The sequence below is a fragment of the Trichechus manatus genome, unplaced genomic scaffold, assembly GCF_000243295.1.
Source record: "Trichechus manatus latirostris isolate Lorelei unplaced genomic scaffold, TriManLat1.0 scaffold00077, whole genome shotgun sequence".
NCBI lineage: Eukaryota > Metazoa > Chordata > Mammalia > Sirenia > Trichechidae > Trichechus > Trichechus manatus.
In genome coordinates this window covers 12887547-12910843 of record NW_004444013.1, presented here as the reverse complement: position 1 = coordinate 12910843, position 23297 = coordinate 12887547, and the positions used below count along the sequence as shown (strand labels likewise).

At 42.6% G+C, this 23297-nt stretch overlaps 1 protein-coding gene across 2 annotated transcripts in view; it reads left to right on the top strand.

Moving 5' to 3' along the window:
• Positions 1-23297, top strand: part of WIPI2 (WD repeat domain, phosphoinositide interacting 2) — a 55041-nt gene that overhangs the window by 12696 nt on the left and 19048 nt on the right. For both annotated transcript variants that reach the window (XM_004380835.2, XM_023735369.1), the window contains exons 2-5: positions 190-272; positions 20058-20227; positions 22204-22300; positions 23137-23234. In XM_004380835.2, coding sequence (XP_004380892.1) covers positions 190-272; positions 20058-20227; positions 22204-22300; positions 23137-23234 — 448 coding nt within the window. The remainder of the gene's footprint in view (positions 1-189; positions 273-20057; positions 20228-22203; positions 22301-23136; positions 23235-23297) is intronic.

Here is a 23297-nt window from a genome sequence, read left to right as displayed (position 1 = left end):
TTGTGGCATCTTCCTTGGCCCCTTCTTTCCTCCTTTCCACATAGCTGCCACGCACCTGGTACAAATCTGAAATTATCTGTGTTAATTTTTGGATAATGATGGTCACGATTTGCTAACATGGGAGTGAGTTTGTACATGATCACTGTCTACATGTATCAGCTCTTATTTCTGAATTTGGCTTTTTTGCAGGTCCCTAGCTGTTGGTAGTAAGTCCGGTTATAAATTTTTCTCCCTTTCTTCTGTGGATAAGCTGGAACAGATCTATGAATGCAGTAAGTGTTTGCTTTATTTTTTCCCTTATTAAAAAAAAAAAAAAAGAAAAGTTATACTTGAATTAGAATACGTTCTTATGTTCATACACTATGGTTAAACTCCAAATACCTGTGAGCACCACTCTTCTTCCATCTTAGTCTCACCAAGAGGTGACAGGTGTTAACAGTTTGATTATATTCTTCCAGACCATTTTCTGTTCACTTGCTTACATATAGATGTACATATAGAAATGCTTTGTTTTATGGGTTGTCTTTTTAAATACATATCATACTATATGTATTATCCTGTAATTTTTCCTCTTTTTCATGCCATTTAAACTATTTAGGTTTCTGTCATAAAGACCTTCTAGAAAATTGGAAATTTTACAGCCCCAGTAGAATTTATTTATTTTCTTGGGTTATCATTTTATGGCATTGAGTAACCTACATGTCAGAAGAGGAGTGGGGATAGCAGAGAGTTGGGCTTGGGCTTCTTGTTCTGTCACTGTGTGCTTTTAGATAGGTATTACTCCTGAGGCTCAGAGGTGACGTGACCTATCTATAAGATTGCGGTCAGAATTAGAGAGCTTATGTATGTGTGCACCTTACAGTGTGTGCATAGTTCATTCAGCATAGAGCTTACTGAATAAAGAGTAGTAGAAACAGCCCCCACCCTTTCGCCACATGAGAATATGATGGAAAGCTTTGGACTCTTTCCACATACATAACTTTTTTTAAAAATCGAGATAATTGTGGATTTGCATGCAGTTGTAAGAAATAATACAGATCCCTGGTACCCTTTGCCCAGTTTCCTTCAGTGGTATTTGCAAAACTGTAGTATAATATTACAACCAGGATATTGACAGAGATACAGTCCACCACTCTTATTCAGATTTCCCCAGTTTTACTTGTAGTTATTTGTGAGCGTGTGTCTTAACGTCTATACAGTTTTATCACCTGTGTCATGTATTATCCTGTGTCCTCCACCATGGTCAAGAACTGAAGTGTCTCACTGCCACAAGGATCCTTCGTGTCACCCTTTTATAATCACACCCACTTCCCTCCTCTTACCACCCAGCCCTAACCCCTGACAACCACCAATCTGTCTTCCATTTCTTAAAATTGTCATTTTGAAAATGCTATATAAACGGAGGTATATTAAAAAAATGAAACAAGACCCATACCTCACACCATGCACAAAAGCTAACTCAAAATGGATTTAGACCTAAATATAAAATCTAAAATGATTAAAGATCATGGAAGAAAAAATAGGGACAATGCTAGGAGCCCTCATACATGGCATAAACAGAATATGAACCATAAGTAACAATGCACAAACACTAGAAGAGAAATTGGATAACTGGGAGCTCCTAAAAATCAAACACTTATGCTCACCAAAAGAGTAAAAAGACAGCTTACAGACGGGGAAAAAAATTTTGGCTACGACAAATCTGATCAGCGTCTAATCTCTAAAATCTACAAGATACTGCAAAACCTCAACAACAAAAAGACAAATAACCCAATTAAAAAATGGGCAGAGGATATGAACAGGCATTTCGCCAAAGAAGACATTCAGGCAGCTAATAGACACATGAGGAAATGCTCACGATCGTTAGCCATTAGAGAAATGCAAATCAGAACAATGAGATACCGTCTCACCCCAACAAGGCTATCATTAATCCAAAAAACACAAAATAATAAATGTTGGAGAGGTTGTGGAGAGACTGGAACACTTATACACTGCTGACAGGAATGTAAAATGGTACAGCCACTTTGGAAATCAATTTGGCACTTCCTTAAAAAGCTAGAAATAGAAGTTCCATATGATCCAGCAATCCTACTCCTTGGAATATATCCTAGAGAAATAAGAGCCGTCACACGAATGGATATATGCACACCCATGTTCATTGCAGCACTGTTCACAATAGCAAAAAGATGGAAACAGCTTAGGTGTCCATCAATGGATGAATGGATAAACAAATTAGGGTATATTCACACAGTGGAATACTACGCAACGATGAACAACAATGAATCCATGAAACATGACATGGATGAATCTGGAAGGCATTTTGCGGAGTGAAATTAGTTGTAAAAGGACAAATATTGTATGAGACTATTATAAGAACCCAAGAAAAGGTTTAAACGCAGAAAAAAACATTCTTTGATGGTTTCAAGGGTGGGGAGGAAGGGTGGGGCTATTCACTAACTACATAGTAGATAAAAATTATCTTAGGTGAAGGGAAGGACAGCACACAATACAGGGGAGGTCGGTACAGCTGGACTAAACCAAAAGCTAAGAAGTTTCCTGAATACAACCAAACACTTCAAGGAACAGAGTAGCAGTGACAGGGATCTGGGGACCATGTTTTCAGGGGACATCTAGGTCAATTGGCATAACAGTTTATTAAGAAAATGTTCTGCATCCCACTTTGGTGAGTGGCGCCTGAGGTCTTAAAAGCTAGCATGTGCCCATGTAGGATACATCAACTGGTCCCAACCCACCTGGAGCAAAGGAGAATGAAGAACACCAAAGACACAAGGAAACTATTAGCCCAGGAGACAGAAAAGGCCATATAACCCAGAGACTGCATCAGCCTGAGACCAGAACTAGATGGTGCCAGGCTACCACCAGTGGCCACCCTGACGGGGAACACAACAGAGAGTCCCTGATGGAGTAGGAGAAAAGTGGGGTGCAGAACTCAAATTCTTGGAAAAAGACCAGACTTATTGGTCTGACTGAGACTGGAGGGACCCCGGAAGACATGGTCCTCAGACTCTCCATTAGCCCAGAACTGAAACCATTCCCAAAGGCAACTCTTCAGACAAAGATTAGACTGGATTATGGGACATAAAATGATCCTTATGAAGAGAGTGCTTCTTAGCTCAAGTAGGTACATAAGACTAAACGGGCAGCTCCTGTCCAGAGGTGAAATGAGAAGGCAAAAAGGGACAGGAGCTGGTTGAATGGACGTGGGAAATCGGGGGTGGAAAGGAGGAGTGTGCTGTCACATTGTATGTAGAGCAGCTAGGGTCACATACCAATGTGTGTATAAATTTTTGTATGAGAAACTGACTTGAACTTTAAACTTCACTTATTAAAAAAAAAAAAAAAAAAGCTGTATAACCTTTCAGGATTGGGTTTTTTCCGCTCAGCATAGTTCCCTGGAGATTCAGTCAGGTTGTTGCATGTGTCACTAGTTTGTTCCTTATTGCTGAGGAGTATCCCATGGTGTGGACGCACCGTTGTTTGTCTGACAGTTTGTCACCTACAGTAGGACATTTGGGCTGACTCCCAACTTTGAGCTGTTACCAGTAAAGCCGCTATAAACGTTCAAGTACAGGTTTTTGTGTGAACGTATGTTTTCATGTCTCTGGGATAATGCCCAAGAATGCATTTCCTAGGTTGGATGATAGTTGTACATTTAGTTTTTTGAGAAATTATCACGTTGCTTTCCAGAATGAGTGTTCCATTTTACATTCCCACCAAGAACATATAAGAGATCCAGTTTCCCCACATCCTTGCCATATTTGCTTTTGTCCCTTTTTTAAATTTTAGCCATCCTGATAGGTATGTGGTGATGTCTCATTGTGGTTTTAATTTGCATTTCCCTAATGGCTAATGTTGTTGAACATCTTTTCATGTACTGGTTTGCCATCTGTGTGTCCTCTTCAGTGAAATGTCTGTTCCTGTCTTTTGCCTATTTTCTAATTGGATTGATTTTTTTTTTTATATATTGAGTTTTGTAGTATCTAGCATGTATCCAAGATACTAGTCTTCTGTTGGGTAATTTGTAAATATTGCCCACCCCCCACATACATAACATTTTCAGCAGACCTCCTGAAGCCTACCCATGGCCCTGGCCTAAGTTAAGAACTTTTGTGTCAGAGAACAGAGGAGTTCAGGATTCACAATATACTTATTGTATTAGTCACACTGGAATTTGGGTTCAAGGTGATATTTACTCTTTATTATTTTACATGAGCATGAAGTTTTAGGGAATTGGGGTCTCCTCCTTATTGAGAATGCCAGGAGTTCCTTCCTGAGTGGTTCTGTATTATCAACTGTGCTTCCGCTATGGATTGCTGTTCCATTTTGGAATTCCGCTTTACCTAATAATCTCTCTTTAACAATGGGAGGTTTGGCTGGTTAATGTGCAGAGACATCTCATATTTGTTCTTGTTTCCATTCATCCAGCAAACATTTCTATCGAGGACATGCCATGTGCCAGGCCTGTCCTGGCCATTGGAGAGATGGCAGTGACAAGGTTCCTACTCCCGTGGCACTTAACGTTTAAATGGAGGAAGACAGATGAGAGACAAATGACTGTGTTGGTGTGGGATATTGGGCTGGGGGCACAATGGTGAGCAAGCACAGATGTAAATGTTATTGTTGTTAGCGTCTGTCACATTGGCTCCGACTCATGGCAACTCCATGTGTAACAGAGTAGAACTGCTCTATAGGGTTTTCTTGGCTGTAATCTTTATGGAAGCAGATTGCCAGGCCTTTCTTCTGTGGAGTGGCTGCATGGGTTAACAGCCGATTGCCACCTGTTAACATAAGGTGAAAGGTCCCTGAGTGGCGTGACAGTTTGCACTTGACTACTAACCTAAAGGTTGGTGGTTCGAACCTACCCAGCGGCACTGTGGAAGAAAGGCCTGGCAAGTCAGAATTGGGTTGACATGAGATGAAGACTCAGGAAAAAGTAGTTTCTTATGCCAGGGACTTGAAGTTCTGGCATTCTCTGGCCAACAGGGTTTAGGGCCCTGCAGGCTCCCCACCAGGCCCTGGCTCCTCCTCGCTCCTGCCTTCAAATGACCTTCAGGAACTCCAGCTTGCGCTTCCTTTCCCCTCACCTCCACCAGTGGAGAGGGTTCTGGCTCTCCCCAGCAAGTCCCTTTGTTGATGCTGTCCCAAAGACAAGCACCTGGGCCCTTTAAAGGGAGATGGTCTGCTGAGCATACTGGGGCACAGAAGTCTCACAATTGCTGTCCCTGACTCTTGGTTCCCACCTGGCTTTCTTAGATACTACTCCTTTCTATCCTTAGACTTGCCTGCTGATGCTGACTATGTTTTCTCAAACAGCCTCTCTTGTAATACAGAGGCTGGAAGATGGGATCAGGTGATAAAATAGGTGTGAACTAGTGTGCTTGTCTCAGGTGTTTCTGAAGATAAGATCACCAACAGGCTGCCTCTCCTGTTATCCCACAGGGCAAACCACACAAATACCCACAGGGCATTACTTCACAGAAGGGTGGCTCAACCTCTGGAAGAAGGATTCCATTAGGCTTTTATCAGTGAGTGAAACATTTATCTGATCTATCTAAATGAAGTGCCTGAATTATGCTATTAAGTTGCTAGTGACTGGCACCACTCGTCTGTCAGTGTGTCATACTGTGCTGGCTTGTGTATTGCTGTGAAGTTGGAAGCTATACTACCGGTATTTCAAATACCAGCAGGGTCACCATGGTGGACAGGTTTCAGCAGAGCTTCCAGGCTAAGACAGACTAGGAAGAAAGGCTTGGCAGTCTGCTTCCAAAAATCAACCAATGCAAACCTTATGGCTCACAGGAGAACATTGTCCAACTTGGTTGTTTTGGACACATCATCAGGAAGGATCAGTTGCTAGAGGAGGACATCATGTTTGGTGAAAGAGAGGGCCCTTGAGGGTAAGGGAGACCCTCGGTGAGATGGATTGGCACAGTAGCTACAACGATCAACTCAAACACACCAGCAATCGTGAGGATGATGTAGGACCTGGCAGTGTTTCAGTCTGTTGTACCTAAGGTCGCCATGAGTTGGAGTTGACGTCAATGGCAGATACCTATCTACCTGTCTAACTACCTACCTCTCTCGCTCTCGCGCTCTCGCGCTCTCGCGCTCTCGTGACTGTAGTCATCTGTTTTGAAGTCCTCAGAATTCTTCCTCTTGTTAGGAGGCTGAGTGCCTAGAAACACATAAGAATACCAAAATCTGGTCTTTACTCTTCTGCAGATTGAATCCATTTAATGACTAATCTGTTTCCTCGAAGTTTGTTTCTGGCTTTTGGCAGTCTCGTTTTTCAAAGGTTTTTGATAGAACAAAACATGATGTCTTTATAGTATCTTTTAAAGAGTGGATATTTACTGATCAGCATAGTAAGGTGGTAACTAGATTTCTGGGTTCTTAGTGAACTTTAGTAGAACTTTGAGGACTCAGGTGCACCTGGTCCAAGCCTTGGTTTTTTGTTCTTTTGTTCTTTTGGTTTTTTTTTTTTTTGGTGTGAATATTTTATTGTATTTTAGGTGAAAGTCTACAGAGCAAATTAGATTCCCATTAAACAATTCATACACAACTTGTTCCGTGTTATTGGTTACAATCCTCACAATTTGTCAGCACCCTCCCTATTTCCTCCCTGCCTTCCCCGTTTCCATCCTTTCAGTTTCCCTGCCCCTCCTTGCCCTCTCATCTTTGCTTTTGGGCAAATGTTGCCCATTTGGTCTCATATAGTTGATTGTTCTAAGGAGCACATTCTTCACAGGTGTTACTGTTTATTTTATAGGCCAATCTATTATTTGGCTGAAAGATGACCTCCAGGAGTGACTCCAGTTCCAGGTTAAAAGAGTATCTTAGGGTGATGGTCTTGGGGGTTCTTCCAGTCTTTATCAGTTCAGTAAGTCTGGTTTTCTTTATGAATTTGAGTTTTGTTCTATATTTTTCTCCCATTCTAACTGGGACCTTCCATTGTGTCTCTGGTCAGAATGGTCGGTAGTGGTAGATGAGCACTATCTAGTTCTCCTGGTCTCAGGCTAGAGGAGGCTGTGGTTCATGTGGGCCGTTAGTCCTGTGGATTAATTTCTTCCTTGAGTCTTTGGTTTCTTCCACTCTCCTTTGCTCCAGATGAGAAGAGACCAATAGTTGTATTTTAGAGGGCCACTCACAAGCTTTTAAGACCCCAGACGCTACTCAACAAACTAGAATGTAGGACGTTATAAACTAAGTTATGTCTGTTGACCTAGTTGTCCTATGAAACTATGATCCTGAGCCTTGAAACCCAGTAAATCAGTCCCATGAGGTGTTTGGATATGTCTAGGAAGTATTCATTACTGTGCCCACTGTGTGCTTTATCATATATGTGGGTACATATATTCAGCACATATAAACGCATATATACATATACCCACAAATATACCTATATATACACACATGTACTCCCATATGCCCTCCCACACCTATACAACATACATATCTACCTATGTAACCACTTACACATTTTATGATTGTTATTATTGTTGTTGCAAAATTTTATATGTTGCAGCATGTACTATGTTGTTGTTAGGTGTCGTCAAGTGGATTTCGACTCCTAGTGACCCTATGTACAAAAGAACAAAACACTGCCTGGTCCTGTGCCATCCTTACAATTGTTATGCTTGAGCCCATTGTTGCAGCCACTGTGTAAATCCTTTTCATTGAGGGTCTTCCTCTTTTTCACTGACCATCTACTTTACCAAGCATAATGTCCTTCTCCAGGGACTGGTCCATGCTGATAATATGCCCAAAGAATGTGAGATGAAGTCTCATCATCCTTGCTTCTAAAGAGCATTCTGGCTGTACTTCTTCCAAGACAGATTTGTTCGTTCTTCTGGCAGACCGTGGTATATTTCACAGCATTTACTGTAGTCCATAGCATTTACCATAATTGTCCTTTATTCTTGGCATACCTCTCCGTGTCTTCATTTACCTTAGTCAGGTTGTGCTGACTTCCCCCATATTGTGTATTGCCTTTCCCGTCACCAGAATTAATACATGTCTTGGGGCCCTGGTGGCACAGTAGTTAAGTGTTTGTCTGCTAACCAAAAAGTGGGCAGTTCGAATAGCAGCTGCCCCTTGGAAACCCTATGGGCAGTTCTACTCTGTCCTGTAGGGTTGCTATGAGTCGGAATTGACTTGATGGCAATGGGTTTGGTTTTTTTATTTTTACTATCTAGTAAGTGGTTCCCCCTCCTTTCGCCTCCCATCCCCGGTAATCGTCAAAGAACGTTACTTTCTGTGCATGTACCTGTTCTTGACTTTTCATAAAAGTGGTGTCATGCGATATTTGTCCTTTTGTAATTGGCTTATTTCACTCAGCATAATGCCCTCCAGATTCAACCATGTTATAAGATGTTCCATGGACTCATTATTATTTTTTATCATTGTGTAGTAACCCATTGTATGTATGTACAATTTGTTTATCCATTCATCTGTTGATGGGCACTCATGTTGTTTCCATCTTTTTGCTGTTGTGAATAATTCTGCAGTGAACATGGGTGTGCATATGTTTAGGATATATACTGCTCTTATATCACTGCTCTTACATCTCTAGGATGTATACCTAGGAATGGAATTGTTTGATCATAAAGTATTTCTCTTTCTAGCTTTTTGAGGAAGCGCCATACCATTTTCTGTAGCAGTTGTACCATTTTACATTCCCTCCAGCAGAGTATAAGAGTTCCAATCTCCTCACAATCTTGCGAGCATTTGTTTTCTGTCTTTTTGGTCTGTGCCATTTTTGCAGGAGTGACGTAGTATCTCATTGTGGTTTTAATTTGCATCTCTGTAAAGGCTAATGATTCTTGAACACCTCTTCATGTGTTTGTTAGCTGCCTGAATGTCCTCTTTGGTGAAGTGTCTGTTCATGTCCTTTACCCATTTTTTGATTGGATTGTTTGTCTTTTTGTTGTTGAGTTGTTGAAGTTTTCTATGTATTTTAGAGATTAGACCCTTGTCAGATATGTCGTTGTCAAAATCTTTTTCCAGTCTGTAGATTCTCTTTTTACTCTTTTGGTAAAGTCTTTTGATAAGCATAAGTATCTACTTTATCTCCTGTTGTTCGTGCATTTTTAGTTGTGTGCGTTTATGCCAAAAATTAGGACCCTTAGCTTAGTCCCTATCTTGTTTTCCAGGAACATTATAGTTTTAGCTTTAACATTTAGGTCTTTGATCCGTTTTGAGTTGGTTTTTGTATATGGTGTGAGGTATGGGTCCTGTTTTGCTAGCACTGTCTGTTAAAGAGACTGTCTCTTCTGCATTGAATGGACCTTGACTCTTTGTCAAAGATCACCTGTCCATAGCTGGATGAATTTACTTCTGGGTTCTCAAGTCTGTTCCATTGATCCCAAGCCTTGGTATTTTCAGTCACCTCAAAGGCACGCGAAAGCTGGACAGTGAATAAGGAAAATGGAAGAAAAATTGATGCATTTAAAGTATAGTGTTGGCAAAGAATATTGAATATACCGTGGACTGCCAGAAGAACAAATAAATCTGTCTTGGAAGAAGTACAGCCAGAATGCTGCTTAGAAATGAGGTTGGCGAGACTTCATCTCACATACTTGGGACATGTTACCAGGAAGGACCAGTCCCTGAAGAAGTATATCATGCTTCGTAAAGCAGAGGATCAACGAGAAAGAGGAAGACCCTCAACAAGATGCATTGACATAGTGGCTACAACAATGGGCTCAAACATCACAACAATTGTGGGGATGGCACAGGACCAGGCAGTGTTTTCTGTTGTACATAGGATCATTGTGAGTCAGAACCGACTCAGTGACATTTAACAGCAGTGAGCTTTGGCCCTTAAAAATGGGTGATGAAATGGACAAAGGAAATGTTTTGAGGGTTAATACTTTAATCTGACGGTATTCTTTTGTTCCTAGAACGTTAGCCATCTTCCCTCTTTCGCATTTTTCTGTTGAGTAGATGTCTCTCAGAAGACAAGTCAGCTACTGAGTGAATATCAGGATTGTTTTCTTTCATTTTTCCACAAATATACTTAGAGCAAAGAATATGACTTCTCATCTCAGTATTTAGTTCAGGCTCAGCATCGACTTGTACCCTCATACGTCTTCACAGCCCCTCATAAAATCAGATCTTTGCTGTCAGTCATGGTGATTGCTTCAGAAAGAAGGAGCCAGAGCTGGTCTTGGTCTTAGGGAAGACAAGATTGACAACTGCTTGTTCTTCCTTCATTTGGGAAAACAAACGAACAGTAACTCTCAAACCTTTATCCAGCAGTATTGAAAGATTTTGGTTTTTTTGTTTGTTTCTTTTTACTTTTTAGTCTGATGTAATTTCATTCAAACTCAAAGGAAAGTTGCAAGAAACCTCCATAGGTGCTTTGCCCATCGTTTATGTGTGCCTGTTTATCATTCTCTCTTTATTTCTTTTGGTTTGGTTTGGTTTGAAGATGTTGTTGTTGTTAGGTGCCATCAAGTAGGCTCTGCCTCTTAGTGACCCTGCGTACAACAGAACAAAACGCTGCCCAGTCCTATGCCATACCCATAATCCTTGCTGTGTTGGAGTCTGTCATTGCAGCCACTATGTCAGTCCATCTCCTTGAGGATCTTCTTCTTTTTTGCTCACCCTCTACTTTACCAAGTGTAATGTCCTTTTCTGGGGACTGGTCCCTCCTGATAACACGTCCAAAGTATGTGAGATGAAGTCTTGCTATCCTCTCTTCTAAGGAGCGTGGTCTCTCTTTCCTGAAATGATATTGTTATGCGAAATAAAGGATATGGATTTATTATTTTTTATATATCACAGAAGTTTAGAAGGCAAAATTGGCTTTTCTGGGTTCTCCATTATGTATTTTGTTTGCATTTTGTGTTTCTGAGCTAGAACAAACCTCATAAAGTATTCAGTTCTGAAACAAAGCAGGAGCAGACTGTCTCTTAGCTCAGCAAGTGACCAGAGCTCACTTTGGTGACAGAAATGCATCTGCAGACATTGAACAGCTTGATCAGCCAGGACACTGAGCATCATTTACTTTACAAGCCGTCGCTTGCAACTTGAGTTTGAAAAATGGGGCTTTCTGACATCATGCCTCTGGGGCAGACCTTGCACTGGTTGGAATATTAATTTAAGTGAGAGTTATAGTAAGCGATTTCACATAGGCAAAAATTCCAGTGGCCTCTTTGCTTAAATCTGTTGTAATGGAATAGCTGGCTCTGAACTTACATCTTTGGAGCTCTGGAACCACCCAAGGTATCTGATGGGTAGCCTGGTGTGGAAGCGTATTGTATCCATTATTTAGTGGCTTCCTTCTTCCCCGCTTCTCACTATAGAAGTTTTATCTTTGCCAACTGTAAGCAGTGCCAACAGAAGCAAAACAATGTCATTTCTTAAATCAAGTAATTATCGCTTAAATTAAATTTTCAATAGGCAGTCTCTAGGAAGACGGGCAGAAACTGGCAGGGCCCATACAGAATGAGCCCTAAAAGCAAGGCCCTAGACACTTGAGGTCACTGCCATTGATATTCAGACTTCCTTGGTGGTCAGCTGGAGCTTGTCAGCACTGGTGTTTTGGTAACATGCCATCCAAAATATCACAAATGTGTGGCTTGGTGTCTTTCTTTTTCATTTGATGACAGTGGCCTTACTTTACCAGCCTGGTCCGTTGTTGACCCTTATTTCAGGGAGGCTGAGCTGTCTACACTTGAACTTAGTGGGAAGTGGTGGCTCTTGGTGTGTGGGTTCTGTGTGTGTTTATATTTAAAAGTTCTGTTGGGTGCAAAGTGCAATATAAACCTGTTTCCGCCAAGTGGATTCCAACTCATAGTGACCCTATAGGACAGAGTAGAACTGCGCCAAAGGGTTTCCAAGGCTGTAATCTTTACAAAAGCAGATCGCCAGGTCTTTCTCCAGCAGAGCCGCTGGTGGGTTTAAACAGCCAACCTTTTGGTGTGCACCCAAGCACTTAACCACTGCACCGCCAGTGCCGTTTGAAGTGCAATATAAAAATTGTCAAAGAGCTTCTGGAAAGAATACAGTAGGAAAAATAACAACAAATCTAAACCACTAACAATATATAAAAATAGGTTGCTTTATGAAAGACGTATTCCTGAAAAGATCTAGGCAAATTGGCATGCAGGGTTTAAAGGTACTCTGAAGTGAGTTGTTTTGTGTCACAGTCATTCCATCTTCAGGAGCGAACAAAAGTTTGTGTTTTCTCCAGGGGAGCCCAGTGTCTCATCTGTCTTTTGCAGAGGTCCCCACCCTCTTTCTGGTGACTGCCTCATTTGGAAATCTGATGACAGTTAGATACTTTCCCAGAACACTTGATATTTAGCATAGACTTTGAGCAGTTTTGCCAGGGTCCTGGTGGTGCAGTGGTTAAAGCACTTGGCTACTAACCAGAAGGTCAGCGGTTCAAACCCACCAGCAGCTGCACATGAGAAAGATGTGGCAGTCTGCTTCTGTAAGAATTTGCAGCCTTGGAAACCCTACGGGGCAGTTCTACTTTGCCCATACAGGGTTGCTATGAGTCGGAATGCACTCGATGGCAATGGGTTTGTTGTTGTTTTTTGAACAGTTTCAGAGATCCCTTGAAGCCCATCTGTACATCTCCGAGGGGAAGAGGGTCGCCAGGGTGTGCTGTACAGACTCCTGGCTGCTGTCTTCTGTCTCCTTTTCCATTTTCTCATAGGTGGTATAACTTGATCTTTGAGGTCTCCCTGTTACCATGTGCTTCCTGCTTATGATCTTACTATGTCAGCCAAAGTTCAAATTTCTGTGTAGTCTGTCTGAGCTTGTTTTTTTTTTTTTCAGACAGCCCTTTGGAACATAGTTTATATACAGGTAGTCCCCAGCTTAATACATATTCGAGTTAACGACAAACCACGCTTACTATTGTCTGTTGTTTTTTTTTTTTTTAACGTCTTATTGTTAGTAATATATACTACATAGTGTTGCATTGCATAATTTACTGATGTTATCATTCTCATGTCAACCCCCAAAGACAAATAAAGGTCAGATTTATAAAGATATTGGTAATAAAAGGCAATAATAATGAAAACTTAAAAAAAATGAGGTATTTGACTTAGGTCAAAACCGACTTAAATGACGGAGTTGTCGGAATGGAACCCCATCATAAGTTGGGGACTATAAAATTATTTGTTTAGAGTGTACAATTCAGTGAATGGTTTTTAGTGTATTTACAGTGTTGTACAACCTACCATAAGCTAATTTTAGAACTTATTTTATTATTCCAAAAAGAAATCCTGACCCCATTATCAGTCAGCTGCTCCCCATTTCCTCCCAACCCTTCAGCCCCAGGCAACCACTGATCTACTCTCTGTCTCTATAGATTTGCTATTCTGGACATTTCACATCACTGGAATTATATGACGTGTAGTCTTTTGTGACTGACTTTTTTCACTTAGTATAATGGTTCGTTCACATAGTAGCGTGCATCAGAACTTCACTTCTTTTTTGGCCAAACAATATTCCGTCGTATGTATATACCACATTTTGTTTATCCACGCGTCATCTGTTGATGGACATTTGAGTTTGCATTGTTTGGCTACTACTAATAATGTTGCTATGAACGTTCGTGTACAAGGTTTTTTGTGGGTACATATTTTTATATCTCTTGAGTAGATATCTAGGAGTGGAATTGCTGGGTAAACATCTTTGTTTTGCCTACTTGTGTGAGGATAGCTGTAAGATAAATTCCTGGAATTAAAAATAATAGGGTTAACAGTTAGATGAATACATTTTAAAATTGATAGACATTGCCAAGTTGCACTTAAAAAAAGCATCACCAATTTATATTCCTATCAGCAGCGTATTGTGGTGTGCCGTGGAGTCAATTCCAGCTCATAGCGACCCTATAGGACTGAGTAAAACTGCCCCATATGGTTTCCTAGGCTATAATCTTTACCGGAGCAGATTGCCAGGTCTTTTCTCCCCCGGAGCAGCTGGAGAGTTCAAACCACCGAGCTTTCGGTTAGCAGCTGAGCACTTAACTGCTGGGCCACCAGGGCTCCTTTCAGTGGTATAAGAGTACCTATTTCTCCGCACCTCCACCAACACTTAAGTGTTATCCAACTTTTTAATATTTACGAGTCTGAGAGATTATTCTAAAAAGGTCCATTTGCCTTAGTGTATTTCTTAAATCATAATTGAAGTATTTATTTTTTTCATGTAGTCATTTGCTTTATTTATTTATTGAAGTTGCATGGTTATTTCCTTTGCCTGTTTTTCTGTTGCGTTATTTGTCTCTCTTTCACTGATTTAAAGGAAGTTAGCCCTTGGTTGTATGTTGTAAGTATTTTTTTCTGGATTGTCATTTACCTTTTGACCTTATTTATGGTTCTTTTTGCCATTCCTAAGTCTTGAATTTTGGTGTATTCAGATGTATCAGTCTTTTCTTGTAAGGCTTCTGAGTCCTAGGAAAGCGTTTTCTGTTCCAGGGGTACATAAAACCTTCTCTGATGTTTTCTTCTAGTACATTAGTGTCATGTTTTACATCGGAATACTTGACTTACCTGGGATTTATTTTGATTTAAAGAATCTTCCACTTTTATCCATAGGCTGGAGAAGATATTTTTCCTGTGCCCTTATTTATTTAAAGGGGCATACTGAAGTATTTAGGGGTTGCCCCATATGCATGCGAAAGCTGGACAATGAATAAAGAAGACTGAAGAAGAATTGATGCCTTTGAATTAATAGTGTTGGCTAAGAATAAAATATACTGTGGACTGCCAAAAGAACAAACAATCTGTTTTGGAAGAAGTATGACCATAATGCTCCTTAGAAGTGAGGATGGTGAGACTTTGTCTCGCTTACTTTGGACATGTTATCAGAAGGGACCAGTTCCTAGAGAAGGAGATGCTTGGTAAAGTCTCAGCAAAAAAGAGGAAGACCCTCAACGAGACAAATTAACACAGTGGCTGCAACAGTGGGCTCAAAATAGCAACAAATGTGAGAAGAGCACGTTTCATTTTGTTGTACATGAGGTCGCTATGAGTTGAAACAGACTGGTGGCATCTAACAACAACAATAGTTGCTTTTAGATGACTTAAGAAATTCTACACAAACAGTCGTTCCTGCAAATAGTGAGAGTTTGATTTCTTCCTTTCTGGTCTGTGCCTTTTGTTTCTTTTTCTTGCCTTATTGCAGTGTGTAAAACTTACTTCCAGCACAGTGTTAAATAGGAATGAGGCATGGACATCCCAGCCTTGTCTCCGGTTTTAGTGGAAAGTATTCAATATTTTCACCACTTAGTATGGTGTTAGATGTAAATTTTTCATGCATGCTCTTTATCTGCTGAGGAAGTTTCTTCCTATTCTTAGGTTTCTAAGAGTTGTCTTGAAAAACCAAACCCATTGCCGTCAAGTCGATTCCAACTCATAGTGCCCCTGTAGGACAGAGTAGAACTGCCCCATAGGGTTTCCAAGGAGCGATTGGTAGATACACACTACCAACCCTTTGGTTGACAGTAGATCTCTTAGCCGCTGTACCACCAGGGCTCCAAAAGTTATCATGAATGAGTGTTGAATTTTGTCATGCTTTTTCTGCATCTGTGGAATTGATAAAATTTTTCTCCCGCTAGTTGAGTTTGAATGTATTACCTCAGACCTCAAATAGGCACTCCCCAGTGCCTGCTGATGACCCTACATTTTTCTGATACCTGTATTTGCTTGTTCTCTGAGATGAGTGTTGATGATGCCATCTTCCCTCTTGAAACCTCTCAGCTTTGTTTCCCTCAAAGCTAATAACCACTCCTCCTGCGTCAGAGAGAAACTAATGCCGTGAGCATGCAATTCCTGCATCTCTCCTTCAGATGACCAGCTCCCCTGCATCTGTGCCTGTCTTCTCTTCTCCTTCCTGTTCAGGTAGGAACAGCAGGATTCCTGTCTTCCTAAAAACCACTCTGCCTCCTGGATCTCCGGTTTATTACATAGTCCATCCCTTCAGTTATCCTGTCTCTGCTGCAGTCTCAGCCTCTCCAGCAGTATCTCTGGTAGCTCCTGGCTTTCAAACAGAAACTTCCCTTGACCATACAGGTCCCTCTAGCCTCTCCCCATCTGTCTACTTCTCTTCACAACAAAACTTCTCCAACTAGTTCCTGCGTTCTTTCTCCATTTCCCCACCTCCCTTTCACCTTTCCGCCCAAACCAGTCTGCATTCTGTCTCCATTGCCTCAAAATTTGTCATGGTCTCCGATAGCCTCTATGGTTCCAGATTCAATGGATGTTTCTTGCTTTGTTACAATCACCAGCTGCCCTGGGCACAGTTGACCACTTGTTTGTTGTTATTCTTCCAATACTTCTTCCATTGGCTTCCTTGTCATACGTGTCTCCTTTGCTGGTTCCTCCCTCACCTGAACTTTAACTGTCTCAGGGCCCTCGGCAACTGCATCAGCTCCACCACATTCATCCACACTGCCTGCTGGAGCAGTGACTTGTGTTGGGGACTCTCGTTTCATGTGTTAAGTGAGTGCAGTAAATGAGTAAAGTTGTATTAAGCAAAGCAGTAAGAATTGTTTGACAAAGATATTTGGAAATATGTATTTCTTACTACTGATTTAATTTAGGGGGCCGTTGGATTTAAATGAAGTTTATTTATTTAATAAAAAATCAGCTGCTCACATACCACATTCTTCTATAATTTGGCCCAGTCCTAGAATTAATAAAGCTCAAAGTCCAATTCTTGTTTCACCATTGAGGAAATCGATACCCGAGCTTGTAACTTGTAAGCAGCAGAGCTAAGCTTAGAACCTGATTTTTAAACTCTAGTTTTTGTGGGCCCTCCCCACCCCTAGTCACCATATCTCTGGTACTTAGCAAGGTGTCTGGCACCGTAGCAGTTTCCCAGTGCGTATACAGTGAAACGTGTGAGAGCCGGAACTTGCCAGGACTGCCTTATTTTTCCGGGTCTCATATAAGTTTCCCACCTTTGACAGGGTGCAGTCTTACACTTTTCTGTCACTCTCTATTAGTGAAAAATATTTTGAGTTTTCCTTTCTGACAAGTTTCCACCTTACACAGGTTCCAGCTCTCACAGGTTTTACGGTTTTAGGAAGAATGTAGTTGAACTTTACGAAGAGCAGTTTTACTACTTAGATGTAGCACTTGGGTGTAATAGCTCTTCACCACTGAAACTGCATGCAATGCCTGAGATTAGCCCATTTTTAGCTATGACCCAATTCAAGAGATTCGTGGTTTTTTGGTTTGGTTTTGTTTTGGTTTTTATGTTTTGCAGAGTTTGGGGGAATACCAAAAATCTAGTCATAAGGTTCTTTCCCAGTCATTCAGCAAATAATGTATTCAGCTCCATCCAACTCTGTGTGTGGTGTGTTAGACCCGCAGACACAACGGTGAACAATCCCGACATGATGCCTCCCCTTGTGAGACTCTCTCTGGCCGGAGGCACTGCCCCTAAAGGATTGCTGAGAGTTTGAGTGGTAACTGTGACCACTGTACCTCATGAGACGTATAGGAGGCACAGCCAGGGTGTGATTAAGTACGTGCAGGGCCAGCCAGTTATGAAGTCCAGAGGAGAGAATGAGGTAGCAGAGTGGGAGACATTGGACAGTGTGGACAAAGCCTGAGCTGTGGGCACTTTGTTGTGGAGGAGTCTAGCATGGTGGCCCGGAGGACACCCGCCATGAGGTCATCTGGTCGACTCCCCTCTGACCCACCGCTCACGATGTGAGCATCAGGCCATCACTTGATATCCATGTTGGTTTCCTAAGGAAATAAGGGGACCTGGTGTGGTCCTTGTGGAAGTTATTTCTGCTGCCAGTAAATTAACCTCCTGGGTGAGGCACCAGTCTCTGCTGAGTTTGGCTAGATGTAGCATCTTTGAGCTCCACACTGAGTGTTTGAGCGCTGCAGTGTGCCAGGTGCTGCCAGGCACTAGACGGCATCGTTTGAGAACAGCAGGTGAGACCTCTGCCTTGGCTGGCAGGATCTCTCTGAGTATGCCCTTAACTTGAGAGAGGCAGGTCCTGGGGGCTTGGCGACCACACTGAGATGCCATCTGGCAGGAAGCTTCAAACCAGGCCCCTGGCCCCCAGAGTCCCTCACTTCCGGAAGCCCTCCATTTGTGGCAGTCACTGCATTCTTTTTAAATGAAGGTTAGCTTGCTGCTGCGAGAAAGAGAAATGAATGTGTTTGGCGTCAGCTGGCTAGGTAAAAACGACTACAAGTAAACTACTACAGAGAACTGAAAACCTTGTCCTTGATTTTACTGCCTAGTCCGCTCTGAGTGATAGCAGAGCTTGTGTCCTTTCTCATCATTCCCCCCCTCCAACACACACACACACACACACACACACACACGTGTGTGACATCACTTTGGAGATGACTCTAGCTGGCATCCACGTGTTAGTACCTAGTCCAGTGCAGAGCACATGGGTCCATTCAGTCTTTATTGATATGGTCGACACTATGCATCTTCCTAGAAATAGCACCTGTCTTACTCAGGTGACCCCTTAGCTATACCTATTTCACTTTATCTAGTAGTTTGGTTTCTAAACTCACTTAAGCTTGGTTTTAAGTTGTTCTTGATGCGTGTCATTGAGTCAATTTCGACTCATAGCAACCCCTTGTAACACAGTAGAACTGCCCCATAGGGTTTTCTTGGCTGTAATCTTTATGGGAGCAGATTGCCAGGTCTTTTCTCCCTTGGAGCTGCTGGATGGGTTCAGACTGCTGACCTGTCAGTTAACAGCTGAGCGCTTAACTGTTGCACTACCATGGCTCCTTTTATGCCATTGAAATCTAGCAGCAGAGCTTATTTAAAGTAGTCCTTTTACGTCATTCTGTGTTCTGTCCTGTGTGAGTTTTCACCTACGGCCATACTTACTTATAGTGGAAACATAGTAGACATCCCTGAGGCTCCTGATTCTAAAACTGCCAGGCCCGTGTGCTGGACCCTGTCTGTTTGTCCTCGAATCTCGCTGGGTCCTGGTCTGTGCAGGTGGCCTCACAGCATGGGGCCTTCACGTGGCTGTCCTTCCTCCAGCAGGGGTCAGAGCTGGGCTGCGCAAAGAAGGTGTTCTAGGGTCTTCCCCTCTGGGCTTTCCTGCCTTGCAGGATTCTCTTTGTGCCCAGATCTGAACTCCCCCCAGGTGATTACTAATAAAGCAGAGGGGGTAGGAGAGATGGGGTATGGAGGGGGTCAGAGGAGATGGGGAGCTGTGAACTGACATCCATGCAGGGTCTCCTGCAGAGGTGGCACCACTTCAAGCAGAGGCAGGAATGAAGGTGTGTGGAAGACCGGTTTTGGGTTTGTCACTTTCCTCTAATGACATTGTAGAGCAGCTGTAAACCCTGTTTCACATGTAAGGAGAGAAAGACTTGGAAAGATGGATTCATTGAAGGAAGATTTGGGGCCTGTCATCTGTCAAGGGAGCCCTGGTGGCACAGTGGTTAAAGCGCTTGGCTGCTAAGCAAAAGGTTAGCAGTTTGAACCCACCAGCCGCTCTGTGAGAGAAAGACATGGCAGTCTGCTTCGGTATAGATTACAGCCTTGGAAACCCTATGGGGCAGTTCTGCTCTGCACTATGAAGTCTCTCTGATGGCAGTGGATTTGATTTTGGTTTGCTCATCTGTCAGGTACTGTTTGAAGTGCCAGGGGCGTAGCTGTGAGTGGGACAGATGAGGTTTCTGTCCCCCTGGTGCATCGTTCGAGAGTGTAGGGAGCAGGACACAGATGCAATATGTGTGGGTGAGAGCCAGGGAGGACAGGGACAGGATGACGTGAGAGCGCCTAGGAGGCTTCCCCTTGATGGGGTCTGAGCAAGGCTTCTCAGGGTGGCACCTGAGCTAGCCACACAGAGTGTGAGAGACCCTGAGGGGCCTCTGCTTACCAGCAGGGAGGTGGCCTGTCTGCCTAGAGCTCATCTCCACACTGGGGGCCCTTCCAGCGTGACCATGTCACCCCGTAGTGCTCTGCTCTGGTGTCTCCCAGCACGGGTTTGTTGTGGTGAGCAGATTTTACTGGCTGACGTGGAGGTGTAGGTGTATATTATATATATGTGTATTTTTCCCTCCTTTCAGATGATACAGAGGACGTGTGCATCGTAGAGAGACTCTTCTCAAGCAGCTTAGTGGCCATTGTGAGCCTCAAAGCACCTAGAAAGCTCAAAGTCTGCCACTTTAAGAAGGGTACAGAGATATGCAACTACAGCTACTCCAACACCATCCTGGCTGTGAAGTTGAACCGGCAGGTGAGTGATACGCCTGCTCACATCTAGCTGCCATGTGGGCTCTGTCACATTGCACAGTGTCTTCAGTGTGGTGGCTTTGACAGTCACCACCATTCCAGAGTTGTCTCCAGTGCCTCTAGGAGACAGCTGACGACCTCAGCTGCCATTTCAGGTCCCTCGGCCGCTGGCCTCACCCCACACTGCTGTGTGCAGTCCCCACTCAGTCTGCGGGTCAACTCTGTGCTGTCTGGTCTCCACAGATTGCTCAAATCATCCCACTCATGACAGGAGTCCTAAAATGTGTGTGTATCTACTCATCCATGGAGTTGATATCATAGTCTGTACCTACAAGGAGCCCTGGTGCGCCGTGATTTAAGTGCTGACTGCTAACTGAAAGGTTGGCAGTTTGAACCCACCAGCCGCTCCATTGGAGAAAGATGTGGCAGTCTACTTCCATGAAGATTGCAGCCTTGGAGACCCCGTGGGGCAGTTCTACTCTGTCATGAAGGGTTGTTATGAGTCAGAATCTACTCGACAGCACACAACAACTAAGTTTTTACCTCCTACCTTCTTTTGCCTTTATAGTTGTTACTCTAAAAAAATCTGTTAGAACCTGTTAAAAAGTGTTCATTTATCTTTTAATTTAAGATGAGACACTTAGTACTTTTTTCTATCTTCCCCAAAACTACAAAGAATGTCTGGCACAGGGTATGGGCCTGGTGAATAACTCTCTCATTTATTCCATGAGACTCTCATGGCTTTTGCTTGCTCACAAAATAACAGAACTGCCCTTAAGAGCCTTCCGTCCTTTCTGCTTACAGCTAAGTGTCCTGTGCAGGGAAGGCTGATGGAATAGGCAGGTGTGGAATGTCCGTTACTGCAGCCTGGGGTTCTGAAATGTGTGGTGCCTGGAGAAAGCAGGAAGAGCAGAAACTTTCATCTTCTGTGCTTGAACCTGGGCATCGGTCTATTTATGGGAGAATTTGGTTAAAATAGGAAACTCTAATGATACCGTAAACCTGTTTTTAATTTTAAACACATGAATGCATGCTCTTGTTCCAGCTGATGTAGAACCAAGCACGTTCCAGGATGTCTGTCTTGCAGAAGCCTTCCCCTTCATGCATCGTCTGCATTCCTTTCCTTTAAAATGCAGCAAGAGCGTAAAGACACGTGCAAAGGAATCTGAGTGCAGAACCCTTCAAGATTTTATAATTAAAAAAAATCCCTAGACTTTTTCTTTTGTCTGACCCATGCCTCATTCAACAGGAGGGTTTTTTTTTTTTAATAATTTTATTTTGTTGTTGTTGAGAATATACACCACAGAACATACACCAATTGAGCAGTTTCTACACGTCCAATTCAGTGATGTGGATTACATTCTTCAGGTTGTGTAACCCTTGTCACCCTCCTTTTCTGAAGTGTTCCTCGCCATTAACGTAAACTCACTGTCCCCTGAGTTTCCTACATAATCTTTCAAGTTGTGTTGTCATTTTGATCCCATGTAGATAGCTCTTAAAAGAATACAGTGCTCATGGCAGACATTCTTTACTCATTAAACTAAACTATTTCAGCTTCAGTTTTTTAAAGCAGCTTGCATGACCAAATCTATTCATAGCATCTAACCTGATTTTCATGGGGCAGAGTGGGGAAGAGAGACAAAAACAAGTCCCCCCAAAAGAAGCACACTTTCCTTAGCTACAGTTCATCAGTTTATATAATGTTTAATTAAATGCATAATTAGAACTACTAGTACAATGGCATAAACAGTTTTGGGACTGGCACAACTGGCTCTTGGTGCCACTTAATTGGTGGATGGAGGACACGGTCCTACAGGAAGGCTGCTCACTAAGGGCAAGCTGTCTCTGTGCCCTGAGTCTGCATGGTGTTCTAGAAGGAACGGAATGGGCCTTAACCCAGGAGTTGACTAAGTGAAGACTGGCTGAGAGCGTCTGTTGTACTGACTGTTTATGTCTGGCTTTTCCATCTCTCTTTTCTAGAGGTTAATAGTGTGCCTGGAAGAGTCTCTGTATATCCACAATATTCGGGACATGAAGGTACTGCATACCATCAGAGAGACGCCCCCAAACCCTGCAGGTAAACTCATTTGTGAGAAGAGAATCCTGTTTTTCTGATTCTACCTTTTAACGATAGTTATAGGTGAGAGTTTGTTTTTCTAGTCTTTTTACAGCTTCCACAAATCTGGACGAATTTAAAAAATACTGATCTTAAGCCAAGTTACCTTCCATTTGATGCTGGTCTTGTGACCATATAAAGTCATTGGTTTGGTCAACTTCCAGTTTTGAGGTTACTGATCAGTTCAAGGAGCTCTGGTTGTACAGTGGTTAAGAGCTATGGCTGTTAACCAAAAGGCCGGCAGTTCGAATCTACCAGCTGCTCCTTGGAAACCCTATGGGACGGCTTATACTCTGTCCTCTAGGGTCTCCATGAGTAGGAATCGACTCGATGGGAGTGGGAATCAGCTCAAACGAAAGGCCTTTAATCTGTTTATGATATTGCTTTCACCTAAGGGAGTCTCTGAGTGGTGCAAACTGTTAACAAGCTTGACTGCTAACCAAAAGGTCGGCAGTTCGAGTCCACTCAGAAGCACCTCAGAGGAAAGGCCTAGAGATCTCCTTCCAAAGAATCAGCCATTGAAAACCCTATAGAGCACAGTTCTACTCTGACACATCTATGGTCGCCATGAGTTAGAACCAACTTGATGGCAACTGGGTGTGTTTTTGGGTTTTATCACGTAAGGTGGTGGTTTGGAGATGTTGAGCTTTAAAAAAAATACAATGTAGTGAAAAGATTGTGTCAGATCTATTGTTGATTTCTACATTATTTTTCAATCAGTGCTAAATTATGTCTAACAACTAAAAAGGATACCCTCACGGACTTAATTCTGCATTTGTTCTCCATGTTCTTCGCAGGCTTGTGTGCTCTGTCCATAAACAATGACAATTGTTACTTGGCATACCCTGGGAGTGCAACCATTGGAGAGGTACAAGTCTTCGACACCATCAATCTGGTGAGGTTCCTTTTGTACTTGAATAGATTTTTTAAAATGGGCCTTTTGTTGAAAACAAGGACT